The 14,219-nt window shown below is 38.6% G+C and overlaps 1 protein-coding gene across 6 annotated transcripts in view; it reads right to left on the minus strand.

Moving 5' to 3' along the window:
- cntln (centlein, centrosomal protein) overlaps nt 1-14,219 on the minus strand; it is a 540,355-nt gene that overhangs the window by 404,324 nt on the left and 121,812 nt on the right. For all 6 annotated transcript variants that reach the window (XM_073048674.1, XM_073048672.1, XM_073048671.1 and 3 more), the window contains one exon: nt 7,599-7,732. In XM_073048674.1, the coding sequence (XP_072904775.1) occupies nt 7,599-7,732 (134 nt within the window). The remainder of the gene's footprint in view (nt 1-7,598; nt 7,733-14,219) is intronic.

Consider the following 14,219-nt stretch of genomic DNA (forward strand, 5'->3'; position numbering starts at 1 on the left):
ACCATGTGGGTTTCCTCCAGCCACTCTGGCTTCCTCTCACATTCCAAAGACATCTTGTTAAGATTAGTAAATTGGTGAGCATGCTGTGTTGGTGCTGGAAGCATGGCATCACTTGTGGAATGCCCCTAGAGGAATCCTTAGACTGTGTTAGTCGTTGATGCAAATGATGCATTTCTTTGTATGTTTCAATATACATGCAGAAAAGTTAAATCTGAAGCTAAAGATTCAAGTGCACAGTCATGTTAATTTTTCATTCCACTCCACTTAGGACTGCTATTTTTGGCTTCCTATGTTGTTCCAGCCAAGCTCAATGCAACTTTAAGGAAAATCCTTGCAGTTAGCCACATTATATCCTTCTAGTCAGAATTGAATTTCTGATGATCAACTACTTTCTCATATTTTCAAAATATAGTTGTCTCCTCATAGATTCATATTTATCTTTGTTTATATCTGCAAAAAATGCCTTCTGTTATTTACTTCTATTTATCACCCTCTTTGAATCAATGTCATTACCATCACTTAAGTCAACCACTCTCTCCCAGTGCCTCCATTTGTTAAAGACCTTTTCTTTGTTCTTTACTCTCCTCCATCCCTTGCCTGCATCTTACAACTGCTTCTCTTTGCACAGGTCCACCTGACCACAAGGCCCACATCAGCTATATATCACCCATTTTACAGTAATCCTACATTAATTCCCTCTTTATTCTTCTCACATACTCTTCAACTTCCTCCCACCTCCCTCCCCAATTCTAGTTAACCTATTAATCTATGTGTTTTTGGAAGGAGGGGGTAAAAACCAGAATATCCTGAGAAAACCTGTTGGGGGCACAAATACAACATGCAGACTCCACACGGGCAGTACCTGAACTCAGGATTGACTCCAGGTCTCTAGCACTGGACATTAGTGACTTAACTAGCTGCACCATTTGTGCCACCCAGACAGTTGAGCCCAACCTGCTGAGTGTGTCTAGCATTTTCTGCTTCTATAAAATGAAGTATTATTAATTTAAATTTTGGAGACTTTTAAAAATCTCCAATAATCTTCAAAATCTGAAGGAACAAAATTCCTCAATCACTACATTCAATTCTCAATGCCAGAAAATTTGATTGACAGTAATCAATGCTTATCAGGAGGGTTTTTCGACTAAAGTAAACAAGATATAAAATTTTATCAAGCTTAGTTTAGAGCTACCAAAAAAAGTAAGTGAATTTTGTGCCCTTCAATAGTGAGAGAAAAGATAGAAAGATGCCACAACTATGCATTTAACTATACATATGCTTCTTGTACCATTTACCCATAAATAATGGCAAACACCATCCAATGGATTGGATGATCTGTATGTTTGTATTTTAAAAATCCATCCAAAGATCTTAAGAGTGTCTTGTCTCCCATCAAATACTGGTATTGGTTTATTATTATCATATCTACCAAGATACAGTGAAAAGTTTGTCTTGCATACTGTTCATGCAGACCAAATCATTACACGGTGCATTGATGTAGAATAATGTAAAACAATAACAATGCAAAATAAAGTATAAAAACTACCAAAAAGGTCAAACGCAGGTTAACAATAAAGTGGAGGATCATAACAAGGGAGATTGAGAGGTCAAGATTCCATCTTAATGTACAAGATCCATTCAAGGGTCTGATAACACTGGCAAAAATAGAGGCTGTCCTTCAGCCTGATAATATATGCTTTCAAACTTCTTAATCTTCTGCCCAATTGGAAGGGAGAAGAGAGTATGTCCATGGTGGATGGCATCTTTGATCATGCTGGCTGTTTTACTTAGGAAGTAAGGAAAAACATTTAAATCTCCAGTGGAAAACATAAACATGATCACATGCATGAACTGCAGTCTCTACACTCTCTTGAGATACAAAGACACACAACTCTTCTTTGTCTGTGAGCAACAGCATGGGATATCAACCATAGACAGTATCCAGATGATAAAGCAAATGCCAAACATAACTGAAAGAAAATCTAAAAGCTGGTGATAGGCATCATACAATAACAACCATTAGAGAATGCAGTTAGCATTTTGCATCAAGAATCACTTTGTTCTATCGCCAACCCCTCCAAGCAAATTCAGATACATTTACTTATCACATGTACATCGAAACATACAGTGTAATGTGTTGATTGTGTTAACCGATACAACCAAGGATGTGTTGAGGGCAGCCTGTAAATGTCACCACACACTCCAGGCCAACATAGCATGGCTACATTGTTCAGCAGAGCAACACAACAACAAAACACCAACAGCGAAACAAGCCCCTTTTCTTCCTCCCAAGCACTCACTCACTCTCTCTCACACATACACAAACACAGCCACAGAGGAGTAGCAAAATGGAGATGTGAGGCAGCAAACACTATAACACACATAAAAAATTATTTGGCTTAAGGAGGAAATGTCAAAATTTAATGTCATTATTAAAGCATAAGGAATGGAAAAAAGAAATTTAAAATCATCAAAAAATAAACAATTCTTAGTGATCAAAACAATTCTAAACAACTGCTGAAGTCTGCAGATAGCAAAGAACACTCTTCTGTTCAAACACGAGGAAATCTGCAGATGCTGGAAATTCAAGCAACACACACAAAATGCTGGTGGAACGCAGCTGGCCAGGCAGCATCTACAGGAAGAAGCACTGTTGACATTTTGGGCCGAGACCATTCGACTATCTTTCTTTTCAGTTAGTCCTGACGAAGGGTCTCGGCCCGAAACATCGACAGTGCTTCTCCCTATAGATGCTGCCTGGCCTGCTGCGTTCCACCAGCATTTTGTGTGTGTTGCTTTTCTGTTCAAACTTGCTTCTGACCATCATAAAGCAGAAAAAAAACAAGAACAAAACTGTTTAAACAAGGAAGGAAATATGACCAGGGCATGAAACTTTTAAGTGCACACTGAAATCTAACTGAAAGTTTTAAAAGCCGACCAGAACACATTAAATGTGTCTATATTACAGCAGTTTATCACCACTGCTGCTGAGTACATTAAATGAGTAGCTGATAAAAGTATTCTGAGCTAGTTGTCACACGTTCCTTCCTTGTGACTACACAGATTGCTAATCAACACAATGAACATGACTGGAAAGATTCCAACATGGCTCTTGGCCACACTTTCCACCCAAATCTTATTCAGACATTCTTTCATCTTAATCTCACATCTTTACCAAATTAAAAAATGATGGGGCAAAGTCAAAGATAGCAGCAAGCAGGCTTCCCTTTTACATGACTTTCTTCTTGTAATCTTAAATTTGAAACCACTGGATCAAATTTTAGGAGTATTTACATCTGACTGTTAAACTGCAGATGATTGAAAAGTCAAAGTCGTCTTCCAGTATCAATTAATGCCCTTAAAATTGTTAAATTTACCATCAGCAACATTAGTTTGTGGCTTTATACCACAAAGTTCTTTTGTCTGGTGCAAATAAGTTATGAAGAAGCTAAAAATAATTATGCAGAATTTATTAAGTATGCAAATATGTAACAGGCCAAAGACATAGAAACTCTCAATAGGAACAGGAGCACACTTACTGAATTTTTCATATTAGAGAAACCTACAATCTTCCTACAAATGAGACAATAACAGAAATGAATTCACATCTCTGTGGAAATATAGCACAGTAACAGGCACTTCCAGCCTAATAAACTCACACCACCCAATTACACCCATTTGACTAATTAACCTACTAGGCCACATCATTGGGATGAGGAAGAAACCAGAGCACCTAACAGGAAACTCACATGGTCATGGGAAGAACATATAAACGCCTTACAGGGAGTGGCAAGAATTGAACCCGTGTCACTGGCACTGTAAGTGTTATACTAACTGCTACGCTACAATGCCACCTCTTAAGAGCAATAAACACAGTGGAGCACATGCAGAACATCGTCACGGTGTGTGAACCAGTCTTGGAGTCCTCATACAGTATATCTAAACAATATTAATGTCTGGATGACATCAGAAGCTTCACAAGGATAACTACTTTATTGCAGACTAACCACCTGTTAACACTTGCTTTTGTGATAATGTCATAACATTAACTATTTACGAGACTTACTTACACACAACTATACCACAAAAGTAGTTTCCAGATATAACAAATACCATTCTCTAGATAGCAAAGAATTAGCCAGATTCATGTGGTTAATGCACAACTGGGAACAAGGAATAGGAGGTGGTGGTTTAGAATTTAAATTTATCGGGATTTGTACATAGTACCTGAAGCACTCTTTACATCTGTCTTAAGCTCCTTTTAACCCAAAAAAATGAACAATACAAGATGGACAGTGTATTTAAAATCTCTACATAAAGCAATGAGTCTTCCAGTAACCAAGATAAAGATTGTATCTCATGAGCCCTATTGCTTTGGTATATTAAGTATTTCAAAAATGACCACACCACTCCCATCTTTAAATTTCCACAGGAGACCATTAATCATCAGAAATTACTCTCCATGTTCAAAACTGAGAGGTGTATCATTAGTTTAGAATACAAATTCTCTAATTTTTAATTTATTTTATTTTAATAAATGCTCATAGAATATGGACATTCAAGTATGAGAAAATGTCTTAATTCATTAAAGACTCGAACTGTATATTGGTCAATATTACTGCTGTAGTGCCACACAGCACAAAATCAATAGTAATTTCTATAAAATATGCATCTCTCTATGCAAGTTTTTAAATGAACATATAGATTTCATCTCCTCCAATATAAATACACAACATAGAAATGTCAAATAAACATAAATTTTAAGTGCTAATATTTAAACAAACATCACTAATTAGTGTGAAGAAACCATGTGCTATTTAGAAAGATACATTGAAACAAGACAATATTTTAAAAAGATAAATCTTCCATATGGTCCAGCAATGCTATTGTTAACACTGAGTGCATAAACTTCAGAATATTTCATGTCTGAGGCAAAAGATCATTGTAGTTTATTGCCTCGAAAAAAAAATTAAAACAAAGTACTACAAACTTCAGATTTTACTGAAGTAATAACCAAGTAGGAATACAACACAAATCTGATATTTAAATAGTCTAATTAATAATAATTATCTCTTTATTCACACCATTTCACACACTCAATTATATTCTGCATAGTTTATGAGTCATGTGAAAGTAAGCAGCTTACAGTTAATATACATCATTTATCAGCTTGGAGCCAACTTACTTTCTGTAGATGGCAGTACAATTAAAGTTTTACATTCTGCTGCAGTTGTATGAATCCTCTCTGTATTCACACTGAACAAGCTTTTAAATTTTCATATATACACACAATTTCAAATAGCCTTAATAAAATATACCTGTTAGAAGATCGTCCAATATTTGGTTTGATCAACCTACAAAGGTTCATCTAGAGACGAAAAGGAAAATGAACTTGCTTGCAGTACCTTAGTACCTTCCATGACCTCAGGAAGTCAGACTGATTCACGTAAAATGAAGTACTCTTTTCTCCAGGTACAGTCATTGTTGTAATATTCAGTCAATGTTGCAGCAACTTTGAACACAGTATTCTTTCTCAAACCACAATATTTACACAACTAATTTTAGCAATATTCGTTAAGATAAAGAATGCCAGGGCAAAACTAACATGTTTAATCCAAAGTAAATTATGTCTAATCTTCTCTGAACTGGGTGCAGATGACAGTGGGTGAAGAAGTGATTAATGAGGGCATTCCTCTATGGGGAGAAAGGGATAAATTAAATCCTTGTATATTGCTTTTGTTTACATGGAAGAACTTGATAAATGATACAATTATGCTTCAACCAGACCACTGAAATTACAGTCTTCAACTATGACACAGTTTCTATTTGAAGGAAACATACTTCCAAAATTCTTTCCCATTAACACAGGATTCCCTGGATCAAGTCCAGTAAAACATTATCATGGTCAAGTAAAACCAGATGTCGTATAGGTAGACTGCCAACATACTGGTTGACTATCTTTTCATAGAGAACTTATTTTTATGTTGCAAAAACTCATTGCATAACACTGCCATATTTATTACCAAGTTTTGTATACTGCATATCATTTCTAATCTTATTTAAATATTTAAAATAATTTGGAGATCCAACATATCCCAGGGAATCTCTTACTTGCTCCAATTTATTCAATCTGTTTTAAGCACATTAAGATACAGAAACAGAGAGGTGACATTAAAACTGATGGAAATTTTTCTCCACGACTGAGCACTTCTCCAGCAGCCTAAGTTCATTCAGAACAGTTTTCAGTAATTCCATAGCTAGCCTATTTCAGCATTTTTTTTTAATTTCACTACTTCACAATGCTAATCTGCTGCAAAACAAAATTATGCCAGTATGACATGACTCACCCTTTGTTTACATGAAAATTAATAGAAAAACCTTGTGACCTGATTCACGTTGTAGTATGATGTAAAACCACCTATTTATCAGCATGATTGTTTTAATACAATTTAAGGCAAAATTTTTGTAACAGTAAAGCCATTATCCTGTAAAACTATGTTAATAAGACTAAAAGCTGTCAGAATCCAATTTCAATATGCATTTGGAAATGTGAAGAACCTTGAAGGTTTGAACTTGATGCCTAATTGAAAGTACTATTGGAACTACACTGTTAACATGCCTCAATAATTTGACACAAATCATTCAAGTAAGTAGTAGACACACCTATTTCCCCAGGTTAACAATACTAGTAATCTTGTGGAGGTGGGGCAGAATGTCAAGGATATCGTTTTTCAAGTGCACACTAATAGCATCAATGAAACTCCATTTATGTTTCAATGTCTGGAATAGATCCAACATTAAAGGATGGCAAAGTTGGTTCCATATAAAGCTATATTCCATGTTCAATGAGAATTAGAATTGTCTGTATGCCCCAACTATCAACAGGTGTATGCCCTCGTTTGGCAATCCACTATTCTAGTTGTATTTTCTGACACTGTCATTACCTTCTTATAGAAAACACGCAATGAAATCTAGCAAGATTCTTTAGTTATGGTTTGACTGCAATAGAAGTCTACAGATAAAATTGATCAAATATCTCACTGCATCTGAATACAGGTTTAGCATTTACATAATGCTACTTCTCAGGAAATGTTAGCTTTTTCATACAAATTAATGCACCCACCCAATCTGACAAAACGTTAATGAATGAAAGAGCCTAGTTATTATGGCTTTCCCTTTTGAGTTTTCCATTTCTCAGCAGCTTTTCAAATATGCAGTACTAATCCTTTAGCTTTAATGCAGGAAAGATTTACATGCTGTCACATAAAACTAAAGTCTGGGCATGTTGAACCTTTAACCTAGGCTTTTGTGTGTTCCTGCTGTTCTGTCAAATTCAACAATAATTAAAATGTAACACAACCTTAATATTTTGAGTATTTTGAATAGTATACTGTATATTTGATCTCTGAAATATGTGCACTTACAAAATAATTTCTATTGTTAGGAAGCCTGTGCTCTCAATCTATAATTAAAGAACATTCATCTTACATTTTATACCTTACTGTTAATTCAAAATAGAAAGTATACCCATTATTACACTATTTGGCACATTCAACTGATCTTGTAAAATTCATTATATTTAACAAAACATCACTTGCCTAAGTTTAGTGACTTCAGAGCCCTTCAGTGTTAGTTCAGTCTGTTGATCCCCAAGGTGAGATGACAGGTCATTACATCTATTGTGCATCTTTTCCACTTGATTCCTGGCTTCTTGCAAGTCATCCTCCAATACCTATTATCACCAATAGCCAGAACAATGAAAGCAGAATTGGTTTAAAAAAAAATAAAGCACAATTTAAGACATGTGGATGAATACAATAACTGCACTCATTTACTCAATATTTGATAGGGTTACATTTAATCAAATGTGTTGTAACACACTGCTGTTCCGACCTGTAAAATTGGCACATTGGCAAACACAGGCTCAATCTTCTAGTCGTAACTACATTCTTCAGAGAAGGTGTTAAGAGGAGATCAGACATCCCCTCACAAAGAGGAGGAAAATAAATCAGGTATTTCAAAAATTCCACTCCTGCAACTCTTGGAGCTAGCTCAAAGCAATACTGCCAGACTTTCTTGCTGTGACTTATTATCCAGTCAACTATTGTTAAGTGCATACAATACTATTTTTTTTAAGGCCCAATCAAAGGTTAGACTTTAATAAATGCTGACAATGACCATATTCTTATTTGAATTGTGTGTGTTTAGGCTATTATTTCACGAGAACAACAAGCACAAAATGCTGTCGGTACTCAGCATGCTGGGCAGCATTTACCAAGAGGAATGAACAGTTGACTTTTCAGGCCGAGACCCCTCATCAGAACTAGAAAGAAAGGAGGAAGAAACCATAATAAGGTGGTGGGGGAAGGGGAAGGACTTTAAGCTGGCAGGCGATAGGTGATGGAGGGAGGGGAAGATGGGTGTGGGGGGTAGTTGAAGTGAGAACCTGGGAGGCGATAGGTGATGGAGGGAGGGGAAGATGGGTGTGGGGGGTAGTTGAAGTGAGAACCTGGGAGGTGACAGGTGATGGAGGGAGGGGAAGATGGGTGTGGGGGGTAGTTGAAGTGAGAACCTGGGAGGTGATAGGTGATGGAGGGAGGGGAAGATGGGTGTGGGGGGTAGTTGAAGTGAGAACCTGGGAGGTGATAGGTGATGGAGGGAGGGGAAGATGGGTGTGGGGGGTAGTTGAAGTGAGAACCTGGGAGGCAATAGGTGATGGAGGGAGGGGAAGATGGGTGTGGGGGGTAGTTGAAGTGAGAACCTGGGAGGTGATAGGTGATGGAGGGAGGGGAAGATGGGTGTGGGGGGTAGTTGAAGTGAGAACCTGGGAGGTGATAGGTGATGGAGGGAGGGGAAGATGGGTGTGGGGGGTAGTTGAAGTGAGAACCTGGGAGGCGATAGGTGATGGAGGGAGGGGAAGATGGGTGTGGGGGGTAGTTGAAGTGAGAACCTGGGAGGTGACAGGTGAAAAAGGTGCAAGCCTGAAGGAGAAACCTGATAGGAGAGGAATAGTTGACCATGGGAGAAAGGGAAAGAGTGGCAACAGGGGGTGGTGATGGGCAGGTGAGAAGAGAAGAGGTAAGAGGGGAGCCAAAATAAAATGGGGAAAAAAGAGAGAAGGGTGAAAGTGTGGGGGGGGGGGAATTACCAGAAGTTAGAAAAATCAGTCTTCTTGCTATCAAGTTGGCAACAACCTGAATGTGTCTTCAACATGCCAGTACAGGAGGCCACAGGTGGCATGTTGGAATGGAAATAGGAATTAAGATCAAAATGGGTGGCCATTAGAAAATTCCACCTTTTGTGGTGGGAGGAGCAAAGGTGTTAGATGAAGCATTCCCCCAATCTACATCAGGTCTTCCAATGTACAAGATTCAGGGTTTACTACCCTGAAGACTGCATTACAACATTAATTTGTTCAACTTACTTAATATAATCTAGGACCTTCTTAATAAAAGATGTTTAGATGGTGCAGAATTTGTTAGGTGCATCCAGGAGGGTATCTTAAAATTGTTATGTAGATAGCCCGACAAGAGGAGGGGCCGCACTGGATCTAGTGTCGGGTAGTGAGTCTGCCCAGGTGAGTGACCTTTCAGTGAGTGAGCAGTTAGGGAACAGTGACCAAAACTCCTTAAGTCTTGAGGTAGCTATAGATAAGGATAGATTTGGACCTTCTAGGAGAGTATCAAGTTGGAGCAGGGCAAATTACAAGAGCATTAGGCAGGAACTAGGGAGACTTAATTGGAACAGCTGTTTTTGGGCAAGTCCACACCCAACATGTGGAGGGTACTTAAAGACCAAATGCACTAAGTACAGGACAGGCATGTTCTAGTCAGAAGGAAAGACAAGGATGGCAAAGTAAGAGAACCTAGAATATCGGAAGTGATGATAAATTTAGTCAAGAAGAAAAGCGAGAAGCATATAAATCTCAGGAAGCTAGAATCAAACAGAGGTCTTGAGCATTATTTAAAAAACCATAAAAGAATTCAAGAAAGGAATTAGGAAAGCCAGGAGGGGGCCACGGAAAGTCATTGGCAAGTACGACTAAAGAGAATACCAAGGTATTCTATACATACATCAGGAGCAAGAGAGAACTCAAGAAGAAATTAGGAAAGCCAGGAGGGGGCAAAAGAAGATGTAGGACCACAAGGATAAATGGATAAATTTGTTTGCATGCAGACGTTGTGGGTGAGGTCTTTAATGAGTACTATATTTCAGTATTTAAAAAGGAGGATGAGGAAGATCAGGTAATGAGTGTATTGATATGCTAGGGAATTTCAAAATAAAACATGAGGTTGTGTTGGGTCTCTTAAAGAGCATTCAGGTGGCTCAGTCCCCAGGGCCTGATGGGCTATAATCCAGGTTATTAAGAGAGGCAAGTGAATACATTGCTGAAGCCTTGACCATATGTCCTCTCTAGCCACAGGTGAGGGACCGAGGACTGACAGGTAGCTAATGTTGTTCCATTACTCAAGAAGGGAACCAGAGATAATCCTGGAAACTATAGACCAGTGAGTCTCACGTCAGTGTTAGGGAAGTTACTGTAGAGAATTCTAAGGGATAGGATTTATGAGGATTTGTAAAACCAAGGCCAAACTAACAAGAGCCAGTATTGCTTTGTGCGGGCAAGTTATATCTTAGTAAAATAACAACAGTCGGGCATTGTCTACACAGATTTTAGTAAGGTGTTTGACAATGTCCATCATGGGAAGCTTATCCAGAAGATTAAGCTACATGGGAGCGATGGTGACATGGCTGCTTGAATTCAGAACTGGCTTGCCTGTAGAAGACGGAAAGTAGTGGTCGAAGTGACTTGTTCCAGCTGGAGAACTGTATTAGTGGTATTCCAGAGATCTGTACAGGGACCTCTGCTCTTTGTTATGTATATAAATTACCTGGATGAAAATGGTGGGTTGGTAAGTTTGCCAAAGATTGGTGGTGTTGTGGTTAGTGTAGAAAACTGGCAAAGGACATAACGGGATATGGATCAGTTGAAGATGTGGGCGGAGAAAGGGCAAATGGAATTTAACGCAATCAAATGTGAAGTGTTGCACTTTGGTAGGTCAAGTGTAAAGAGACAGTACGCTGTTAAGGGTAAGAACTTTAACAATGCTGAGGAGCAGAGGGTCCTTGGGGTGCAAGTTTATAGCTCCCTGAAAGTGGTAATAGGTTGATAAGATGATTAAAAAGGAAGATAGCATGGCTGCCTTTATTAGTCGAGACATCGAGTTCAAAACTCGGGAAGTTCTGTTACAGCTTTATAAAACTCTAGTTAGGCTACATCTGGAGTACTGCATACAGTTCTGGTTTAGGCACTGGAATGGGTGCAGAAGAGATTTACCAAGATGCTGCCTGGATTAAAGGGCATGTGCTATTATGAGGCTGATTAAACTTGGGTTGTTTTCTCTGGAGTGGCAGAGGCTGAGGGGAGATCTAATGGAGGTTTATCAAATTATGAGGAATGGAGGTTTAACAGATTATGAGAGGCATAGATAGAGCAGACAGACAGTATCTTTTTCCCAGGATTGAAATGTCTAAAACCAGAAGGCATGTATTGAAGGCAAAGAGGGGGTCATTTCAAAGGAGATGTGAGGGGCAAGTTTTTTTTTACATTGAGTGGTGGGGTGCCTGGGATGGTGGTAGAAGCAAATACATTAAAGACCCTGAAAAGACATTTTGATAGGCACATGAATGCGGGGAAAATAAAAGGGTATGGATATTGCGTAGGCAGAGGGGATTAGTTTAGTTGGCCATTTGATTACTAATTTATTTGGTTTAGCATAAGATTGTGAGTCAAAGGGCTGGTTCCTGTACTGTATCTTTCTATATTCTATTGCTATAATATCAATTGCTTGTTTAGTATCAGTAAAATAATTCCTATTACATGCAATCCTTAATGTCTATGCCATCATCTTCTGATAATTATAGAATTCTGTTGTATGCTAATCAGATCACTTAAGCAGATCTGTGCAATCATTTATAAAATAAATATTCTGCTCAAATTGAAATGCCTGCACAAAAAGTGTTAACTTACAAAAGGCTTTTTATCAAAGCTCCATGCACAAGGCTATTAATTAAACTCAAAACTGCGTGGATTCAGGGTGAAACCTCGGAATGGATAAAGAAGTTGAAGGACAGGAACAGCATGCACACATAAGAGAAGTTATGTCAGAGTGGGATGGGGTGCCTCAGGGCTTGATGCCTGGATCACAACAGTTTCTAGCTTACATCAATGTTCATAGTACAGCAACTCAAACTGCAGATCATACCAACTGGCAGGGAACAATCAATTGGAAAAGGCAGCTCAGAAATAAAATGAAATGGATTATATTTGTAAATGAACAGAACAACAAGACATAAAATTTAATGCATACAAGAAAACTATGCTGGTGAAGGGAACGAATGAAATGCAAATTCCAGGAATGCCAGTGAAATAACCACAGATAAAATTAAAATGCTTCCTTGCATACACAACACTAAATATGTCTAACTAATACAGAGCTTAATTAAGATATGCATTATTTATTGGCATTGAATTTTCCTAATGCAGACAACTCAAAGCAACATCCAGATCCATATGCTGATCAACAGCATTGTTGCTCAATATTGCACATTCTACATAAAGTAAATACAAAGCTCAAATTTGTGGGCCTTAGTGAAGAGAGAAGAATAAAGTATGAATTACTTCCTAGCAAGTAAAGAGTTGTAACAACTTTTCAGAAAACTTTTTTTGGCTAGTGGAGCTCTTTGTTTTCTATTTGATGTTATCACTTAAAGTCATGGTAACACTTATTGTGTTAATGCAAAATAAAATAGACCAAAACTGAATTAAGCTGTAATGGCTTTGAAAATGCTTTAAAATCTATCGATTTACACCAGATTGCAGCTAAAACTGAAACACAGAGCCCTAAGGCTCCCACTGCCTGCCATCCTCCTGTCTAAAGTACACTTCCTGGAAAATAAAATTGAAGACCTCATTGGAGGATTGCAGTACAAGAGAGACATCAAGGATTGCTGTGCAAGGTACTTCACAGAAACATTGTACAGCTCTAGCACTCCAGGCACAGCACTTCAGCCTGAGGGTTTCACCTTCCACCACATGGACTGGAGAGCAACATAAGGAAGACAGAAGAGGTAGCATTTGCTTCATGATTAACTCACAGGCAATCTGTTCACAGTCCTGCTCCCCCAACCTGGAATATCTGGTGGTCAAATGGCCGCTATTCTATCTGCCAAAGGATTTTTTCACTATCACCTGAGATGCAGAGTACATTCTATCCCTGGTAGATATCAGGCTGGCACTGGCAAAGATGGACACAATGATAAGCAGTCACAAGACAGCACACTTTGATGCCTTCCCAATCCACTGAAACCTACTGGAATCAGAAGGTTGGGAGCTCCCCTTCCTGTCAGTGCTGCTATCTAACAATAGAACACCTTTCAACAGGGTGAACCCTTGCAAGGCGTCAGACCCAGATGGTGTACCAGGTAGGGGACTGAAAACCTTTGCCACCATCTGGCTGGAGTGTTCAAGGACACCTTCAATCTCTCACAGCAGCAGTCAGGGGTTCTCAGCTGCTTCAAAAGTTCAATCAAAATGGTGCCCAAAAAAGGGCATGGGAATCAGACTGCCTGGAGAGATAGTGGAGTGATTGCAAAGAAGGAAGTTGTCAAATCTGCATACAAAGTCAGGAATCGAAAGATCGAGCACAGTGGAACTAATATTCTGAGCTGCATATATTTCAGTGAAAGTAGTACTGTAAGAAAGGTGGATGACCTTAAACAATGGATCAGCGCATGGAATTGTGACATTGTAGCCATTAGTGAGAATTGGTTGCAGGAGGGACAGGACCAGCAGCTCAGTGTTCCAGGATTCCATTGCCTTAGATGTGATAGAGTTGGTTGGATTACCAGTCAGGGAACCTGTCACAACAGTGCTCAGTCAGGTCAGACTGGACAGCTCAACTAATGTAGAACCGAAGAGGAATAAGAAAGGAATGACCACATTAATAGGATTATAATACAGACTACCCAACAATCTGCAGGATTTAGAGCAGCAAATCTGTGGAGAGATTGCAGACTGCTACAAGAAACATAAGGTTGTGATAATAGATGATTTTAACTTTCCACATATTGACTGGGACTCCCGCACTGTAAAACGGCTAGATGGGATAGACTTCATCAAAGTTTCCTTAATCAGTACATAAAAGTCCCAACTAGAG

Source organism: Hemitrygon akajei, chromosome 6 (genome assembly GCF_048418815.1).
Source record: "Hemitrygon akajei chromosome 6, sHemAka1.3, whole genome shotgun sequence".
NCBI lineage: Eukaryota > Metazoa > Chordata > Chondrichthyes > Myliobatiformes > Dasyatidae > Hemitrygon > Hemitrygon akajei.